Raw genomic sequence first — 19,403 nt, 5'->3', positions numbered from 1 at the left:
AGCCCAGAGACTGTCAATCTAAGATAATATTATCCACTGAGTTATGCAACAACAGCCTTCAAACCTCTTTACTGAAAAGACTTAAATCAGTTGCGATACTGAATCTGAAATAATTACCTCTCCACCTTTCATTGATCCTCTTTTCTTGGCTCAAGCACCCACGTCCTCACTAAACAGTTTTAGTTTTAATTCCTAAATCAGTTTTTAGAAGAAATACATCAAAGTCTCCCTTCTGGATTTCTTATTGACCCCTGTCAGAAAAATACATGCAGAAACTTGCGAAAATTCTACGTAAAGAAATTCTACCAATTTTCAACCATTTTTAGATATTGTCTGGTACCTGACATGTGGAAAGAAGTAGTGATAAAACCAATTTTAAAAAACCCTCCTTGGACTCATCAGATGCCAGTAATATTTGCCCATTTTATCTCCTTTGTTACCTTTCAAAAGCCCTTAAAAAACGAGTATTCTTGAAATAACAGGAGTACGTGGAAGTGTATGATTTACTTGATTCTCATCAAGGTGGCTTTCGGCCAGGCTGCAGTACAGAATTGGTTCTGGCAACACTTATAGACGATCTACGTAAATGGACCTTTTAGCAGCATTCAACACAATAGTCGACAAAATCTTGAATTCTAGACAGACTGAAATTGATATTCATGGAACAGTCCTCTCCTGGCTAAAATCTTTTGTCAGCAATAGGAATCAAACTGTTTTCTAAGCACAGTACTCCTCGGTTCAAAAACCGAAAAAGTATGGAGTCCTAGAGGTATCAATCTTGTCTGCTCTTCTGCCAGGTCTGGTGGCTTAGTGGATTAATGCATTCACTGCAAGGGCCTGTGTTCGACCTAATGGTCAAAGGTACAAATCTCGTCGGATCCACTCAGCCTTTCATCCATCTGAGATCGATAAAGTGAGTACCATTGAGATGGGTAACAATATACATTTGTTATTCAGCGCCTTGAGACCCATGGGTGACATACATTAGTTATGTTATGTTTAATATTTACATGCCTCCCCTAGTGCATCTTGAACATCAGTTAGGAAGCAAATATTTCATGTATGCTAACAACATCAAACTAATATTTGGGTAATCACCAAAGACAAACACGGTGAATCTGAACCTCCTTTAGCTGACAGCCTTGCTGTAACCAGAAGGTGGAAGTCGGTATACAGTCAAAATATCGAGTAAAAAATATAGAATGGGCAAAATATCGAGTAAAAAATATAGAATGGTCAAAATATCAAATGGACAGAATATAGACCACAAAGATATCGAATTGAATAGCAGTAATATCGAATTCAAAATATAGAATGGACAAAATATCGATGGACAGAGTATAGACAACAAAAATATCGAATTTTAGGTAAGTAAGTTAATATTTATTTTTTAATAATATCTAAGTTTTTTTATGTTAGTATATGTGTTAAAAGTGTATTTTTATTTTATAATGTATTTTAAGTAATTCATTTTACGGTATTTAATTTTTGCGTAATATAATTCTGTAGCGGGTTGTGGGTTTTTAGGGGAATTGGGTGGGAAGTAATTTAATTATAATTATTTTAATGTATTCATTGGTATTTATTTTGAATTTATTGTTAATTAATTGTTAATTAATTAAAATATAATTGGTGATTAATTTTAATTGATTGATTAATTGATAATTATGTTAATTTTATGAATTTATTTTCTGGAGCGGGTTGTGGGTTTATAGGGGAATAGGGTGGGAAGTAATTTATTTATAGTTAATAAAAGAAAATTAATTTATTTATTGGTATTTATTTTGAATTAATTGTTAATTAATTGTTAATTGGTAATTCATTAAAATATAATTGGTAATTAATTTTAATGAATTGATTAATTGATCATTATGTTAATTTTATTAATTTATTTTCTGTAGCGGATTGTGGGTTTATAGGGGAATAGGGTGGGAAGTAATTTAATTATAAATAATTTAATTTTTTTAATTTATTTATTGGTATTTATTTTGAATTAATTGTTATTTAAATTTTTAATTGGTAATTAATTAACATATGATTGGTAATTAATTTTAATTATTGATTAATTGATAATTATGTTAATTTTATTAATTTGTTTTCAGTTGTGGGTTGTGTGTTTATAGGGGAATAGGGTGGGAAGTAATTTAATTGTAATTAAATATTTTAATTTATTTATTGTTTTTGTTGTACTTTAATTATTTTTAATTGTTAATTAATTAATTGGTAATTGGTAAATAATTTGTATTAATAGGTAATAATTGTTAATAATTAATTTGTATTTGTATTTTTAATTGATTAATTATTATATTATATAAAATTGTTAATTACTTTTAATTAATTTGTAATTGGTATTAATATTTAATTTATTTGTATTTATATATGAAGTATTTACTTTCCCTAATTTTTACCCCTACGCTATCCAACGCTTTCCCTACTGTTGCACTCTCTAGAGTAGGAATAGTAATTTTTACCCCTACGCTACCCAACGCTTTCCCTACTGTTGCTCTCACTGGAGTGGTAATAGTAAATTTTACCCTTTCTGCTATCTTAAGGTAAAAATATTGTAATTTTGTTATTAATATTAAGTTTATATATATATATATATGTATTAACAAATCAATTTGTATGGTTTTTTTACTTACATTAATTATTTATTAATTTTAAGGTTATTTAAGTATTTTAAGTATGTTTAAGTTAATTATATTTATTATTTCATTAATTTTTAATTAATTTAAAGCATTTAAAAAAAACGATATTTTGACTAACTATACTTTTTTACATCGATATTTTTGATTCGATATTTTTGTACTTACCTGTTTGGAGATAGGAGGTCGAAATGTTGGTATTCTATATTTTTACCTCGATATTTTGGTAGGTCGATATTTTGGTGTTCTATATTATGTCAGTGATCCGTGGAAGTCATTCACTTATTTAAAGTTGAAACCCAACAAGACGGAATTGCTACTCACCTCTCCGGAAATCAGGGTCAATGACCTCAGTTGCTCATCCGTAATTGGTCCCCCTCCTTCTTCTCAAAATATAGGTACTCTAGGCATCTATCACAATTCCAACTTAGGTCTCACTACTTAAGTAGACAAATGCTTAAACCCTGATTTTTCCATTTTAAATTGACTCAACACATTTTTGTTGTTGTTGGATAAAGATATCCCATTATAAATGCTTTATTTTACAAAGCATTAACTTTGGTATTTCTTTATTTTGTCTGTTCCTAAAAACACATTACTAGTCTTCGTTGGATGGCAAATACTATAACTGGACTGCATTTTGACGTAAGAAAACAGAAACTCATCACTTAGGTGAGAAAGACTTCAATGGCAACTGATCTATAATAGAATTGTGTTCAAGACCTTAACTATAATCCCCAATGCCATTTACATTAATATTCTGGGTTTCGTGCCCATGAAACTCTCTTGACACAACAGGAAGATTACGATCCTTTAATATGTTCTTGCTACAAGTCCCCAAAGTGCCCACTACTACAAAAGGGGATACAGCTTTTTTCTAGGCCTGGGCAGTAAATTCCGTTCCGCTTGTGGAATTTGAGTAATTTCGCGTTCCGCGGAAAACGCAAAATTGCTCAAAATTCTGCTTTCCGCAACATCGCAAAATTTTTGCTTGTTTGCGTTCTCAAAATGCGTGTTCGCAAGATATTTTCCCCTGAGCACGCAAACAGCAATTGCGAACAGGAAAAAAGCATCGCGAACAAGCAATTCCGCGCGTTTGTGGAATTTCTGCTTGTTCGTGGAGATTTTCTGCCGTTTCGTGGAGATTTGCGTAACGCGATTCCGCAAATTCCGCCCACCCCTACTTTTTTCTGTAGCAGCCACTAAATATTGTAAAGCACTTTCCCTCAGAAAAAAATCTACTTTACTCTTTCAGAAAATCTCTGACACCTTTATCTAATGAAGAACTCACTAATTAGCAAAAAATCTGCAAAGAATGCAGTCAGTGCCAAGATTGTGGTGTATGTGTGCTGATTTTTTTTTAACAATATCTGAATCCTGTGTTCTGCACCTGGATACGTTAACTGTTGAACTGTTGCAAGGCTTAGCATTTACTGATTATAAATATATGTGTATTTCTATATTTACTGCACTGTTCTGAATAAAAAAATATAAGTGCGTAATTATTTACATTTGGTTACATATTTTGATAGGTTGTATATATGTTTGCTAATTTTCACTACATTTTACTGTTAATAATTAAGATTACATTTATTTTTAAGAATTTTTTATTTATTGCTGTTGTATGTTTTAAGCGCATATTATATATACACACATTTACTTTAAACAATATATCTCTATATGTCATTAAATGAATGATTAAAACAATTTTGCATTCAATTATTTTTATTTAATGAACTATTTTAAATAATTTACTTTAAAGTCGATATTTATTTACTTAAAAATGATATTGTTACCTGTTTCTGGTCGATATTCTGTTCCACGATATTTTGGAGATTATATTTTGGCTGTCCCTATTAGAATTCGCTCTTAGAAGTTTAGGAACAGAATATGTTTTGTACACAATATTTTTACTATGATATGTTTGACTCCCGATATGTTTGACAAAATTATTCTGTCAGGCAACTGGCATTCAGGCTTATTTATTTATTTATTTTATTTCAAAGGTTTTATATAGCGCTTCTGGACCCAAGAGTATCAGAGCGCTTTACAGGGAAGGTAAAACATAATAATAGAAAATAACAAACAATTAACAATGTGCAGCGAAATTCCAAGGGATGTAGCAATGTATTTAGAAGAGCAATGAGAGCAAAGAAAACAAAGATAAAAATTAAAGGGGAAGATGGAGTTTTAAAGATCGGAGAAAGAAGGGGGTGCAGTGGAAGGGAGGGAGAATGAAAGGGGGAGAGGGTGTGGGGAAGAGTAAAGAGTGAGCAAGTTCAGGACCAAATGCATTAGGTACACAATAGGCTTCTTTTGTGCTACATTTTGGCTCTTGCCTTTGTGCATTGTTCTGGGAGCAGTTAAAAGTCAGCCGCTTAATTCACAGGCAGACGGAGAGGGAATCTGTCTGGTCTGATAAAAACATAAAGCATGGCTTCTCATCAATGTCACTAGGTCGAGCCTAAGCAAGACCTGTTGTATCCTCTTCTGGGGGCTTTTGGCACACCCACTGATTGCCATGGATTGCTATCCGTGGCATTCAGAAATGCTGGCTTGTTATTGTGTTTGGCCGTGTTAGTGCCTCCTTTCTGTGTCTGTTCATGCTCCATATGGATTTCACTAATGGTTTCTTTTTGTCGGCCGGCTACAACATACTTCAATACACCCGATTGCCTATCCTCCTGTCGTATAGGCATGCTACAGTTGTCTTCCTGTTTGCCATTGTTTTGTTTTGTTAACACATAATCATCATGTATTTAATGTTTTTAATTAGGCAGGGACGCTGAGCCTAGAATCCGGTTCCCCAGCTCCAAAGTCGGCAGCTTAGGATGTTATGCCACGTCCTCTCTCCAAACTTTGCTGGTTTTTAATGGCAGTGATCACCACTAGGTGGGGGTAATACCAGTCCAAAATGACCTGATGAAAGAGAATGCCTTCTGCAGTGCAACGGTCTTAAACTTTTTAATGGCAGCTCACCCCCATTTTGTGATTATTGCTGAATTATACTGTAAGTCTTCAGCATTGAAACGTGGCACCGTGCAATCAGATCACAAGGAGTGAGATAGCTGTCTGGCTCATACCCTGCCTTAGAATGTCTACTCAGCTTGTAGTGTACTTACGTCACACACTATGATGGTATGGGGTTAGCATTTATATATAGTGTTTATTACCTCCGGTGAATGGTTCTATTACCGTCACGCTGGCATTTTGAAGGGTGCCCAAGAGCGTGCACTGCTCGGATGTTTGATTGGGTATTTTATTTTACTGTGTTGTTGTCAGCCATCTCTCAATGACGTTTAACAATCACAAACACCTTCCACTTACTTGGATGATTCCGCCAGCTGGTCAGTGGACAGTAAACAATGTAAAATCAAAAGGCTTGTGTGCTATCTACACCCAAAATGAAAACGTGAATAAATTAAAGGAAGACAAAAAGAGATAGTGGGCAGAAATTTTCCAATTGTCCATTGTTTTATTTTAACATCATGTATTTAATTTTTTGTATCTAAGCAGGGAGTCTGAGACTCGAACCCGGTTCCCCAGATCCAAAATCAGCAGCTTTGGATGTTACACCACGTCCTCTCTCTAAACATTGCTGGATGTTAATGGCAGAGATCTCCACTAGGTGGGGTCAATACCAGTCCATAATGTCCTTATAAAATAAAATGCCTTCTGTAGTGCCATGGTCTTAAACTTAATCCCGGCCCAGGCATTTTTTAATGGCAGCTCTCCCCATTTGGTGATTATTGCTGAATTATACTGTTACCCTCGTTCTGGGGCATGCAGATTGTCCACACGAGAGAGTGCACTGCGCGGGTTTTTGATTTTAGCTTCTAGTGAACTGTATTTTTACATTATGGAACGTTGTTCTCTTTCCTGCACTTTAGGGCCTGGCAACATCTGTACGAGACGGCGCATGTCTCGGATCTCAGATTTGGGGTGCAGATCAAGGATTACCACTTTTTACTTTTTACTTTAGTGTGTACCAAGCAAAACATTAACGCACAGTTACAGTCGAAAAACATTGTGTCTTTGATTTACCATGTTGTTGTCAGCCTAAGACAGCCATCTCTCGAGGACGTTTAACAATCACAAACTCCTTCCACTTGCTTGGATGGATTTCGTCAGTTGGTCAGTGGACAGTAAACAATTGTAAAATGCCAAAGGATTGTGTTCTACACCCAATATGAAAACCTGAATAAATTAAAGGAAGTAAAAAAGAGATAGTGGGCAGAAAGTTGTATTTGAAAAAGAAACTGCAACAAATTATTGTTGCAGTTTTTTTTTTCAAATATAGCGCAAGCTTGCCCCAAGGTTTTTGGAGTGTTATTTATGCGCCCCAGTTGCGTTACACAAGGTCACCTTTATTTTGTTTGGGAGATTAAGTGATTTATCCACAATTACAGGATGAGGAGTCAGTGGTACTGCACCCTTTCCCTGCTTCGTGCACATTAGAACAGTGAATGTTGCTGTACCCACAATAATGTGCTGCATAGGTAAATACATATAAGGTGCCAAAGGTGAGACTGATTGTATTGCAAATGCTTGCTTTTAGCTTGTTGCTTCAGCCAATAGTCAGCATAAAAAAGCCTATTTCGTATGTATCCTTTATAAGTGATACATCTATCATAACATGCTTTATAAAGCATGTGGCATTAACAAAATGCAAACAAATATTTCAGACAAGTCCTACAATAATGTGACTGTTTCGGAATCAAAGACTATCATTTTAAATTTCTCTTGAAAGAAGTGCAATGACGTCAGTTTGGGGATTCGTACAATGAGTCCTAGTTAGCTGAGATTGTGCCCATTGCTTTAGCTTTTTGTCTTTTTAGTTTGTTAAACATGCGTCAGACAGAAGCTGGAGATTAACGTTAGTACCACTATGTACATTCGGTCATCCATGTTAAACTAGTGGTGTGCAAAATCTGCATCATTTTCTTTTGGGTAATTATGTGAAACTTCGTGGAAAAAACATTGAAATTTAAATTCTGCACTAAGGGGCTCATTAGGATGGCGGACGGACCTGCGTCCGTCTGCCACCCTTGAGGGGGAGGGACCGTCCGCAGGGGCAGTGGCGGTCCCTCCAGTGCAATTAGGATGTGACCGCCAGCCTGGCGGTCACATCCTCAATATTTAACATTGCGGCGGGTGCTTCTTGAAGCAGGACCCACTGCAAGGTTAAATATGCATGCTTAGCATTTGCACGCACAAAGCGGCAGGCACCGCGTGGTGCCTGCCGCTTCACGCATGCAAATGCAGGGGGGTACCATAGGTACCCCCCATGTGCACCCCCCACTCTCCCTGGGGGCCTGCAACGGCCCCCAAAGTATTCACCATATGCCTTTCCAAGGCGGAGAATCTGCCGCGGAAAGGCATCTGTTTTCCGCCATCCTAATATGGCTGGCGGTGTCTGATAGACATCGCCAGCCATGTTAGAGCTTTTCCGCCGCGGTCGGAAGGCGACCGCGGCGGAAAAGCTGCGGACCGATTTTGAGACCCACCGCCATCCTAATTTGGCGGTGGGTCTTTTGTGGCTCCACAGCGGTTTTCCCGCATCCTCCGGGCCGGCGGTGGCTTCCGCCGGCCCGGAGGATGCATGAAAACCGCGATCCTAATGGGCCCCTTAGTGCTAGCTTTTAGTATGAAATGCTTTCTCATGTTCCTTTTGAACGTAAGAACACGTTTAGTGCGAAACATTTTTTTTAAATTGTGCAAACAACAAGTGCCTCAAACATAACACCTGCTCACATTCCGGCCATTCACTTTTTTTTTCCATGGTGATGCAATAGGATTTCTGGATTTTTTCCAAAACGGTCTTTAATTAATTACGCGATCAGGCGTAATGGTGACATTTCCGAATTTTTGCAAGATGCAAAATGAAGGCAATCACACGAGATTGCACTGAAATAATAAATATTTTGCCATTGCCTATTTTGAACACGGTATTATCGCAACACCCAACCAAGCAAACAGACTCATTTAAGAGAAGGGTGGAATGTGTACTGTAATAAACTATTCAGCCAGTCCTCAGACTGCGACGAGGACGAGGTCTACAATTTTTCCCTTAGTACACTTGTGTGCACACAAAGTGTATAAAGTTCGCTCCCCGTGGAAACAAATTCTTGTTTGTACTCAGCGTACAGGTTCAGGCCTCCCTTAAGGCCAGAGCCGCTGCATCAGCTTAATGTTTCTTGATGTTACACGGCTCCAAGTCGTCTTTGACTTCCAGCTATAGCAGCAAATTAAATATTTACTAACTCTCTCTCCAACATCATGAGAGCCCCTCCGGGATTTGTGGAAGTTGGACACACAATATTACCAAATACGGCCAGTTTAGCTGTAGATTCAATGCTCCTTTTAAGGCAAAACACTATCAGCCTGATTCATCAAGCTTAATTGCGCTCGCAAAGGGCCAGATTCTGAGAATCTGGCCCTTTGCAAGTGCAATTTTTGCATTTGGGATTCATCATCCCAAATGCAAAATTCGCTATTAAAGAATTCGCATATTTTCGAGGAATTGCATTTAAGGAATCTCTATTTGAGATTCCTTAAATGCAATTCATGAACCATTTTAAAATACCGAAATCGCAATTTTGGGCCGCTATTTACCGCGAGGTCAAACCTCGTGGAAAATAGCGAAAACTTAGAAAAATGCATTTAAATGCATTTTTCTAAGTTGCATGTTACACACACACATGTCCTTTGGACATGTGTGTGCGCAACACCAAGGTAGATTACATTTCAGGGGTGCTACAGGGTGTCCTTTGGACACCCCTGGCACCCTTGAAATCGCTATCTTATTTGCGATTAGCAAATTGCTATTCGCAAATAAGGAATAACTCCCCATTCATTCCTATGAGCCTTTAGGCCCATAGGAATGAATGGGGAGTTATTCCTTATTTGCTATTAGCAATTTGCTAATCGCAAATAAGGAATGTGTAGGAATCGCATTTCTTTATGCAATTTCTACATGAATCCCGTTTTGCAAGTCCTTAATAGCGATTCCTTATGAATCGCTATTAGGGGCTCGCAAAACGGGAGAATGATGAATCAGGCTGTATCTTCTTTAAATTAATAAAAGTTTGCAGAGTTCCAAACTACTACAGAAATTAATGAAACAGACGAATAACCCACCTTTTATTTGGGGAGGCGAGCAAGGCTCCGATCCAGAATCTGGTGGGGAATCTGGCAATCTAGTGTTCGGTAAAAAGAACAGAAAAATATATATGTATTTATTTAAGCACTACTACGACTTAAAATATTGCAAACATCCAATATATTACATAAGATCAGTACTGCCGTTGTTCACAAATCACAACTATTGTTAACATAATCATTATTACGAATCAAGTTGGATATTTTTCAGGTTGTGGCTTAAGTGCTAGAGTTTGTCACATGCTGTTTCATGGCACTTTATGGAGACAGAGCAACACAGTAAAAATTCAAGCATAGAGTCTTAAGAGCTTATTTATGGTTTGGCAGACAGTACCCACATCACCTGGATAAGGATGGGCCTGGTCTGTCGGCCCACCAACCAACTGTATTTTTGGTGGCACAATTTTCCAAAAAGTGCTGCACTGAAGGGGAATTATTTTGGTTTTTGAGAAAAAAAAAACACTTTTGGAGGGACTTCTCTTCCTGCACATCTAGGACAGTTCTTCTTTCCCTCTTTGCGGCCACCATGGTTGTTACCTGAACAGGAAAAAAACATCACCTGAAGGCCTGCCTTATGTAGGGTGGGACCTTCGAAGCTGAGATACCAGCGGCCCTGTGGTGGGCCACACTTCCAATAGCAGAGCCACCTCAGAAATAAGCCAGAAACAAGGTGGGTCACCAACTCTGAATGAGGCATGGAACCCGCATGGTTGGTTGATGGAACCTGCTACATTTTTTGGTGGATTCTAAAGAATTTTCTTACAACAACTTCAGTTTACAGAGACACAGCATGGCTCTTGCCTCTAATGCCAGAGTCCATTTACATCGTTCATTCGGACTTATGTAATCCCATAGCTTTCTTTCACTTTCAGGACTGCGCTTTATCACTTTTTTCACAGCTGTAAAATAAGTCTTTTGTGATGTATGCATATTAGAAATGGGTTTCTGGGTGGATAAGGCATACCCCTAAGTCAGGCATAAACCATCACTCTAATCAGGGCAAGGGAGGTACACGCTGAAGATAACACCTGCTCACCCCCTCGGTAGCTTGGCAGAGCAGTCAGGCTTATCCCAGAGGCAATGTATAAAGCATTTACGCAACACACTCACACAGCAGTGACACACTAGGCACACCACATAAGAAACTTCACATAAGGATATATAAAAATAGCCTTTGTATTATCCATAAAAGCACATTAGAACATAACCAAATACCCGGGCCCCTCCTGGCCATGTTGGTATTCACCCATGGGGGTGGTGGTGATCCCTTTGACCCCCCCCACGAACACGAGGCCTCAAATTAGCCGCTAACATTCGGTAAGGGTGCAGCCACCCGCGACCATGCGGCACAGTTGCAACAAGGTCAAACAGATGATGCTGAGCCCTTCGTTACCGCAAGCAAGGGGGCCAGGGTGCAACTCACCGTCTCCTTCAGTGGAGAATGCCCCCGATGTGGTAGATAGGAACGCCGCTGCGCGCAACCATGCGGCGCAGCGGTGACAAGGCTAGGCAGGTAAATATTGCTCCTCGCAGGCCCTACTCCTCGGTCCTCTCCCCTCTGGCCGCTTACTTTTTGGGATGCGGTCCTCTCAAGCCACGCGCACAACCAGGCTTGGCCACCCGGCCTTGCACTGCCTGGCTTCTGGTGGCTCACCTTGCCCCACCCGGGTCAACTGCAACAGCTCCCTGCAAGGCGGGAGCAGGACCGGAGCAAAGTCTCCAGCAGCTTTGCTGTACTCCGGCGGTCCTTTCACAGTGGCTGGCCCCGCCCCCAACAACGACGGCGTTTCCTCAGTGGTGCAGAGGATTTCCCGGCCCAGGAATCCTCTTCCTTTTTCCGCCACTGGGCAACTTGGGGCCTCTTAGCAGAGCCCCGGCTGCACTGCTGCACAGAGCACTATTGCAGGCAGGCTTAACACCGCACGGGCCACACCGATAGAGCCCCTTGCGGTATCCCAGACAATACACGGGACTCAGTGCTAGAAATGGCCAAGAGGTGGACACCACAGTGCTCACCACACACTGTCACAAATCTTAAGGAGACCCGCGTCTTGGCAACCACGGCGTTTTTCCTCTCTTTCTGATCTGACCCTCCGGGTGGTGCCGGTCCTCGACTGAGATCTCTTCTGTTGATTCGCCGTGCAGTGACCATTTGGTCGATTTGAGAACGAAATTACACCGGCTGCCAGTGCGGAAGCGGATGTCTTCTAAGGCCTTGTGTTTGGTTTTTAAGGCCCTCCAAGGCTCTGGACCGGCCTGTCTGAAAGATCATTTTCAATGGTATAACCCTCTCAGACAGTTAAGATCATCGAGTTCGCGACTGGTCATAGTCCCTCGCATAAGGAAAGTGCGATGGGTGGGGGTAGGAGTTTTGTGTTGGGGGCCACAAAGGCTTGGAACGCCTTGCCCTTAGCCTTAAGAAACACCACTGATCTTATGACCTTCAGGAAAGGCATTAAGACTTGGTTGTTTACACAGTAATCCCGTTGGTTCATTCCCTTTTGGAGCATTTCATTAGCGGCAGGACACCTCCACCTCCGGGTAACAGTGCGCTCATGAATGTCAAAATAAATAAATAAACTTGGCAGTTGGAATCTGGACACCAAGTGATTGGTAAGAGTTGTTATGCAGCACTTGCTGTTGGTTTTTGATGCCTGGGATTGGTAAGGTAGTTTATTAACGCTTACTGTGGCTTTGGAATTTTGGAATTTGTGTTGGCCAAATTTGGATTTGTATGGGATTGATATATGAATTGCAATTTATATATGCAGGTAATGAGGAGAATTGTCTCTGTTTTTGAATTGATTTGAACGGCACAACGTACTACAGTACCTTAAGTGCTACTTTGGTTATAATTCTGCATATTCTGCACTATTTTTGGCATGCCTGTTTCTAGCACACTTCGTAGGATGTGTTGCTTTTGTAGTGGTACCAATTTGAGACTCGATGAAGCACAACCGGCCTCCCCGGAGAGGACGCCTAATAGGGACATGTATATTAAATATGGTATTTCTTCTAAAATGTACAGCACATTATAGAATAAATATACTCGTAAGGATCCTGAGTTGTGTTGGCCTATGCATGGGCCATTTGATTTGCGAAAGATTCAGTATGTGGAACAACAAATGTTTAAGCGAAAGGCTAGACAAGACATGTTTGACTGTGTACGAATGTGGGAGAAAGAAGTGTGGGAGCGAATGAAGCGTGAGCAAGCCTTGATTGAAAAAGAACAGCTTAAGAGCATTCATGCGAAAGCATTGGAAATGAAAAATAAAGAAATGAAAGAACTTAAAGAGAGAGAAGATAGGGAGCGTCATTTACAAGTAAATGGCCAATACGCTGTTCGTAGACCTCTTTATCCTATTCTTAATAAACCCCAAGATGATTCTCTCTTGTTAGATCGTTCTCCACCTCCGTATACTCTTCCTTATGCTCCTTATGACTCAGATGAGGACTCTCCTGCAGACCAGGAGAAAGCGCAGGAAACTCGTTCTATGTTGTCCGCTGAGCGTGCATCTCAGCTTAGATCTGCTGCTCTTAAAGCCGCACGTAATATTGCTCCTGCTTCTGAACTTTTAGATGACATGAAGGATTGGCAGGAAAGGGAGCAAGTATATTTCACAGAGGTGTTTGCCGCAGAAGTTGTTGAACGGTTTAGGAAACATTCTGACGATTTGGAGCCTGTTCATATAGCAAATGATTGTAAGCAAATGTGTGATGGTCTTTTTGTCTTTTCTCAGGTGGCTGACTCAATCAGTCGTTTGGTTAAATTACGTGTTGAGACAGTCCGTTTGCGTGAAGAGAAAAAGGCAGCAGACGCAGCTGCACAAACATCTCAGACCAGCGTGGCCCAAGCTTCTATCTTCGGAACGAATAAGACTAAGATAGTTCATGCAAAACCTACGCGGGAAGCCGCACCTTTGTATGTTCCTCCTAAAGGAGAGGGTACAAGTGATGATAAAGCTTCCTCTGATGCAAAGGGTTATTTTATTTATAATTGGGTTTACACTCCTTGGAATAGAGCGTATGTTATGGCTCTTAAAACTGCATTACCTGATCCACAAAAAAATCCAGCAGCCTTTTATGAGGAAGTTGAGGGTGCTATTAGCTCTTGTACTATGACTTTACCCGATATTGACCTGTTTTTGATTTGATATTACCCCCTGATATGTGGAGAACTCTACGTAAGGTTGTTGATCGTGCGACTTTTGGGGCATCATGGAAAGATTTAGAACAATTAGATGAAGAAAGAGAACCTGCACAGAAACCATGTCAGTTAATATTAGATCTTCCAGCAGCTATTATAGTAAAGTTAAAAATGATTATTCCCCCTAAAAAGATAGATTGGACTGTATTAGCATCTTGTAAGCAAAAGACAGATGAATCGGTTTCAGACTTCTTCACGTGCTTTGAAGAGGCATTCCACGATTTTAGTGGCCAGTCATTGACCGATGACACGGGCAGGTATCTGTTCGTCAATAAATATGTCGCAAACCTGTTGCCAGGAATAGCTAGTCGCCTAAAGGCCAGCGAGAGTTCATGGACTACCTCTTCTCCGGTTTCTCTTTTAACTATGGCTCAGTATTACGAACGACAGGAATTAGAAGCGACAGGCAATGAGGATAAAAAGACTAAAGAATTAAAAACGAAGGTTATGTTGGCTCAGGCTTACGGTCCGACTTCTAGAGGCAATGATAGAGGTGGACGTGGATCTTATGGTTCGTCCTTTTCTTCTTTTGATTGCTCGAATTTGTCTGTTGACCAGTATGTATATTGTAAGAAATTTGGACATTGGGCTTCTGATTGTCCGGCACTACGTGCTCAGCAGAATCCACGTGGTCGGGGACAAATGAGAAATTGTTCAGGATATTCAGGGCCTAGAGGAGGCACGGATGATCGTGCTAGGTTTGATGCTAATACACGTGGACAGGATGGGCTTAACACTTTTGATAGACAAAATCAATATCAAATGTCTGATTATGTGCCGTCTGATTTGAAAGATTCTGTTTATGCATAGGATTGCCTAGGATGGGGTAAGGAATCAGTTGAAGTTCCAGTAGATCAGAAGGGTCCCTATGTTACAGCACATGTTTCGGGTTCTACTGATCAATTTTTGGTTGATACAGGAGCTACTCGTAGCACCTTATCTAAACACTTAGGGCCAGATGTAGGAAGCCCTTTACCGGTCGGTAACGGCCGAAAATCGGTATTTTCGGCCGTTATCGACCGGTATTGAGCTTTCGGGATGTAGGAGACCGAAAATTGTCCGATTCGGTAAGTTTACCGAATCGGTAAAGTTACTGATTCGGTAAAATACCGAATCGGAAATAATACCGAATCGGTAAATTTACCGAATCGCAACGGTTTGCGATTCGGTAAATTTACTGAATCGGTAAATTTACCGATTCGGTAAAGTTACCGATTCGGTAAAATACCGAATCGGTAAATAAGAAGTGGGAAAAATGGATATTGAGATGTAGGGAAGCTCTGAAATAGCGAATTTGCTTGAAATTCGGTATTTAAGAGTCGGTATTTACCATGGATTGGAATCAGGTGGTAACCAGGTGCAACCTATAAAAATGGACCCAAAACGCAATTCTGTTTCCACAATGGCGGCATTTTATGTCATTGCAAGACGGCTACGGCTACAGGAGGAAGGAGAGAGGGAATGGCAGAGAGAGGAGCAGGTCTAAAAGCAGAGGGTCACCTTGTTCATGCTCACAGAGGCAGAGATACTGCAGAGGTACAGGTTGGCCCCAGACACCATCTTGGAGCTCATCAGGGACCTCCAACCACTGTTGCAGCACACTACCCCAAGGGCACATGCAATTCCACCACATGTGCAGGTGCTGTGCAGCCTCCACCTGCTTGCGTCTGGGAGCTACCAGAGCGTGGTTGCTGCGGTAGGTGGGGTGACACAGAGCAGCCTGTCAAGGTTTTTCCACAAATTCCTTGACGCCATGTTACACAGGATGGAGCAATTCATATCTTTTCCTGCTACACATGCTGAACTGGTGCAAACAAAATCTGACTTTTACCAGATGGCTCGATTTCCCAATATAATTGGCTGCATAGATGGCACACACATTCCCATTTGTCCCCCTGCTGCCACAGAATATATCTACAGGAATAGGAAGTCAACCCACACCATCAATGTGCAGGTGATTTGCAATGCAAAGTGCGCCATCACTGACATTGTGGCAAAATTCCCTGGGAGTACCCACGACTCCTATATTTTTCAAAACAGCGGCATCTATGCACGGCTGACTGTAGGGGAATTTGGTGAAGGATACCTCCTAGGTAAGACACAGTGTCTGACCCCCATAATACCTATTGCAGTAAGAAGTACATGTATGCATGTGAGTAATGTATTCCCTTTTCCTTTTAGGACACAGTGCATATGCCCTCCGCTCATTTATACTCAACACCTACCTCAACCCCTCAACACCCAGCCAAAGGAGATATAACTGGGCCCACAAAAGCACACGGAATGTTGTTGAACGGACCTTTGGTATCTGGAAAAGCAGTATCAGATGCTTGCACAAGAGAGGAGGTGCAAGGCAGTATACCCCCATCACCTGCTGTAAGATAATTGCTGCCTGTGCCATGTTGCACAACCTTGCTGTTAAGAAGGGTACTGAGGTGGAGTTGTCTGACTACGAGGATCATTACGACGACATTGCTGTGCCTGAAACACAACCTGCTGGAGTGACAACACCAAGTGATGGCAGATACAGACGTGAGGAGATTACACACAACTATTTCTGAGTAAGTAATGAGACACAGACAGGTTGTGAATGAGAAGAACGTAATTTAATGTTGCCACAACGTTCATGCACTGAAGTGCAACAAATTAAACATAATAAACGTGGGGACTGCATGTCCCGGGTTACTTCACCCACACCGGCAATGTCACTTGCAACCGCGCTTCCCAGAGCCACTGGGATGTTGGTCACTGCTTTCCGCATGGCCTGCAGCCTCAGCTGGGCGCCTGCTGCTCCTACGTGTCTCAACTACAGCGCTTGCCAAGCTGCTGCGGCTACTGCTGTCGTCTCCCTCTGCCACATCCAGGGCAGGATTCAATGCAGTGTGTGATATGATCATAGCCTCTAGGGCACTAGTGATCCTGGCCATGCCCCTGGTGACCTCGGCCGTGTTCTGTGTGAGGCTCTCCTGCATATTAATGCCTCTACGGCATAGCTGGGATGTGGCAGTGGCCAGACGATTCATGGCCCTATTGTGGACACGGGCGTCCCTGCGCCTTGTGTGTTCTAGGCTGTCCAGTTTTGAGCAGAGCTGGGTGATGGAATTGCTCATTTGCTGCATTCCTGCTGCAAGGTCAGCATTTGTTTTTGCTACCTCCCTATTAGTTTCTACAATGTCTCTGATCCCCTTCCCCATGTCTCCTATTTGTTCATTTAGGACCCGAAATTGGCGGTGGCAGGCCTGTATGGATTTTCCCTGCATCCGTTGTATGCGCACCATGCTCCCCTCCAGCCCACAGAACACAGTGCCATCTCCAGGTCCACCTGCACTGCTGGGCCTGCGTTGCCGTCTGCGCGAGGTGAAAGACTCATTGGTGGGCTGCAGTGCAGCAGGACTCACAGGTACAGTGGCTTGAGCCACACCCTCTGCTGCTTCCATCACTGGCAGTGGGGCCACGACTCGCCTCCTGGCTGGTGAGGTTGCAGGTGCAGACAGGAACAGTGATGGGGAGGTTTCTGGAGAGAAAACCAATGGAGGGGATTGTGAGAGGTGTGGGGAGTGGGGAAACTCGGGGGTCTGTACTGTCTCATCTTCCTGGGAGATGGCAGTCGTGTCTTCTTCCTCCTGCGAGGCTTGTACATGGCTTGGCCCTGCCTTGTCACTCTCCTCCCTCGCTGGTGCAGTCCCTTCTGTTGCTGTGGCTCGACTGCCTGATGTTGCCCTTAGGTATAAATAAGCGTATGTCAACTGAGTGCTACTGTGTCACAGTCACTACAATAAATGCTTTACACATTTAACTTTCATTTTTCTCATTACTTTCAGTGCCTTGCTGATGTCTGTGCAGTTACACATGGTATTACATTAGCTGACTACATTTCCCATAATGCATTGCTCCTGTATAGTGCTAGCAGTACTGGACTGGGGTTGGCCTGTCCACAAAGGGTAAAGGGAAGCAGGTTGGTATGGGGTGTCATGCTGCACATGTGTCTTACCTTTTCCTGTAGCTCTGGCTGAGCTGTCCACATCTCCAAGTCCCACAACACTGTCTGGCTCGATGGTTGAGGCCACCAACTCCTCCAGGTCAGTCAGGGGGGGCGCTGGGTTCCTGCCTCCACCGGTGAGACCAGCCTGCTTATGTAATTCCGACATCTTCTTTTTTGTGAGGCTCCTGATGTCATAGAAGCGTTTCTTCATATCCTCAATGCTCCTGCTTGTGACTCCCACTGCATTGACCTTTTCTCCAATTGCAAGCCACATCTTACGTTTTTCAGACTCAGGTACAGTGAGGGAGTGCCTGCCAAACAGTTGCTTGTGGACTCTCACCACCTCCTCCACCAGTACTTGCAGCTCCATGCTGCTGAACTTAATTTTCCTTTTCCTCTCTGCCTTCTGACTCTCACTGCTGCTTGCCATTTTCCCTGTGGTAAACTCCCAAAAATCACTCCCTGCTGCTCTGTGTCTCTGCTCAGCTTTGACTGCCTCTCCAGAACCTTCTAATGAGTTGCAGCTGCCTGGGTAGCCACTTCCTGGTAGGTAGGGGGAGGGTGGTAGCACCTGATTGGCTGTTTTCATTAGTTTCACTTTTGCTTGCTTTCCGAATCGGAATTTACCGATTCGGTATTTACCGATTCGGTATTTACCGAATCGGTATTTCCAATGCATTCCTATGGGCCTTTTGGCCCATAGGGATGAATGGGAAATACCGAATCGGTAAATACCGAATCGGTAAATACCGAATCGGTAAATTCCGAAAGTCCGATACCGAATTTTACCGATTCGGTAAAAAATACAGATTTTTTTCCCTACATCTCATTTACCGATTTTTTTGTACCGAATCGGTAAAATTCGGTATTTAAGAATCGGTAAATTCAGATTACCTACATCTGGCCCTTAGTTCCAAGGGCTCCCCTGTCTGGCTTAACTATTACATCAATAGGTTTCGATGGAACACCTTCCCTTAGCCCATTATCACAACCGCTTGCATTTCATGTTGATAAATTTACTACTCCATGTCCATTTTTGCTTTCTCCGAATACACCAGATAATATTGTGGGACTTGATATGCTCAAGCATTTCAGGGCTACTATACGATGTTCTCCAGAAGGAGTACGGGTTATTTTGAATGTCAACTATCCTGTAATGGAAATATCCTGCATTGTAAAAGAGGACAATGCTTTAGCTTCACTCCCTAGTACTTTGTGGGCTACTTCAGGCACTGATGTAGGGCAAATGGTTATTTCACCAGTGCATATTAGTGTCAAGGAGGGTGCTTTATTGCCATGATTGCCTCAATATAAAATTTCTCAAAACGGTAAAGAAGCACTTATACGAATTGTTCATGATTTGATTAAAGTGGGGGTTGTGGAGGATGTTCCTTACAATGTTTGCAAC

The 19,403-nt window shown here is 41.7% G+C and overlaps 1 protein-coding gene across 1 annotated transcript in view; it reads right to left on the bottom strand.

Annotated features, from left to right (window-relative positions):
• MYRFL (myelin regulatory factor like) overlaps nucleotides 1-19,403 on the bottom strand; it is an 874,676-nt gene that overhangs the window by 673,931 nt on the left and 181,342 nt on the right. Inside the window, exon 3 of the mRNA XM_078673905.1 lies at nucleotides 9,786-9,844. Within this exon, the coding sequence (XP_078530031.1) occupies nucleotides 9,786-9,844 (59 nt within the window). The remainder of the gene's footprint in view (nucleotides 1-9,785; nucleotides 9,845-19,403) is intronic.

This window comes from Lissotriton helveticus, chromosome 1_1, assembly GCF_964261635.1.
Source record: "Lissotriton helveticus chromosome 1_1, aLisHel1.1, whole genome shotgun sequence".
NCBI lineage: Eukaryota > Metazoa > Chordata > Amphibia > Caudata > Salamandridae > Lissotriton > Lissotriton helveticus.
Note: the sequence above shows the minus strand (reverse complement) of the source record. Positions and strands in the feature narration are given on the sequence as shown.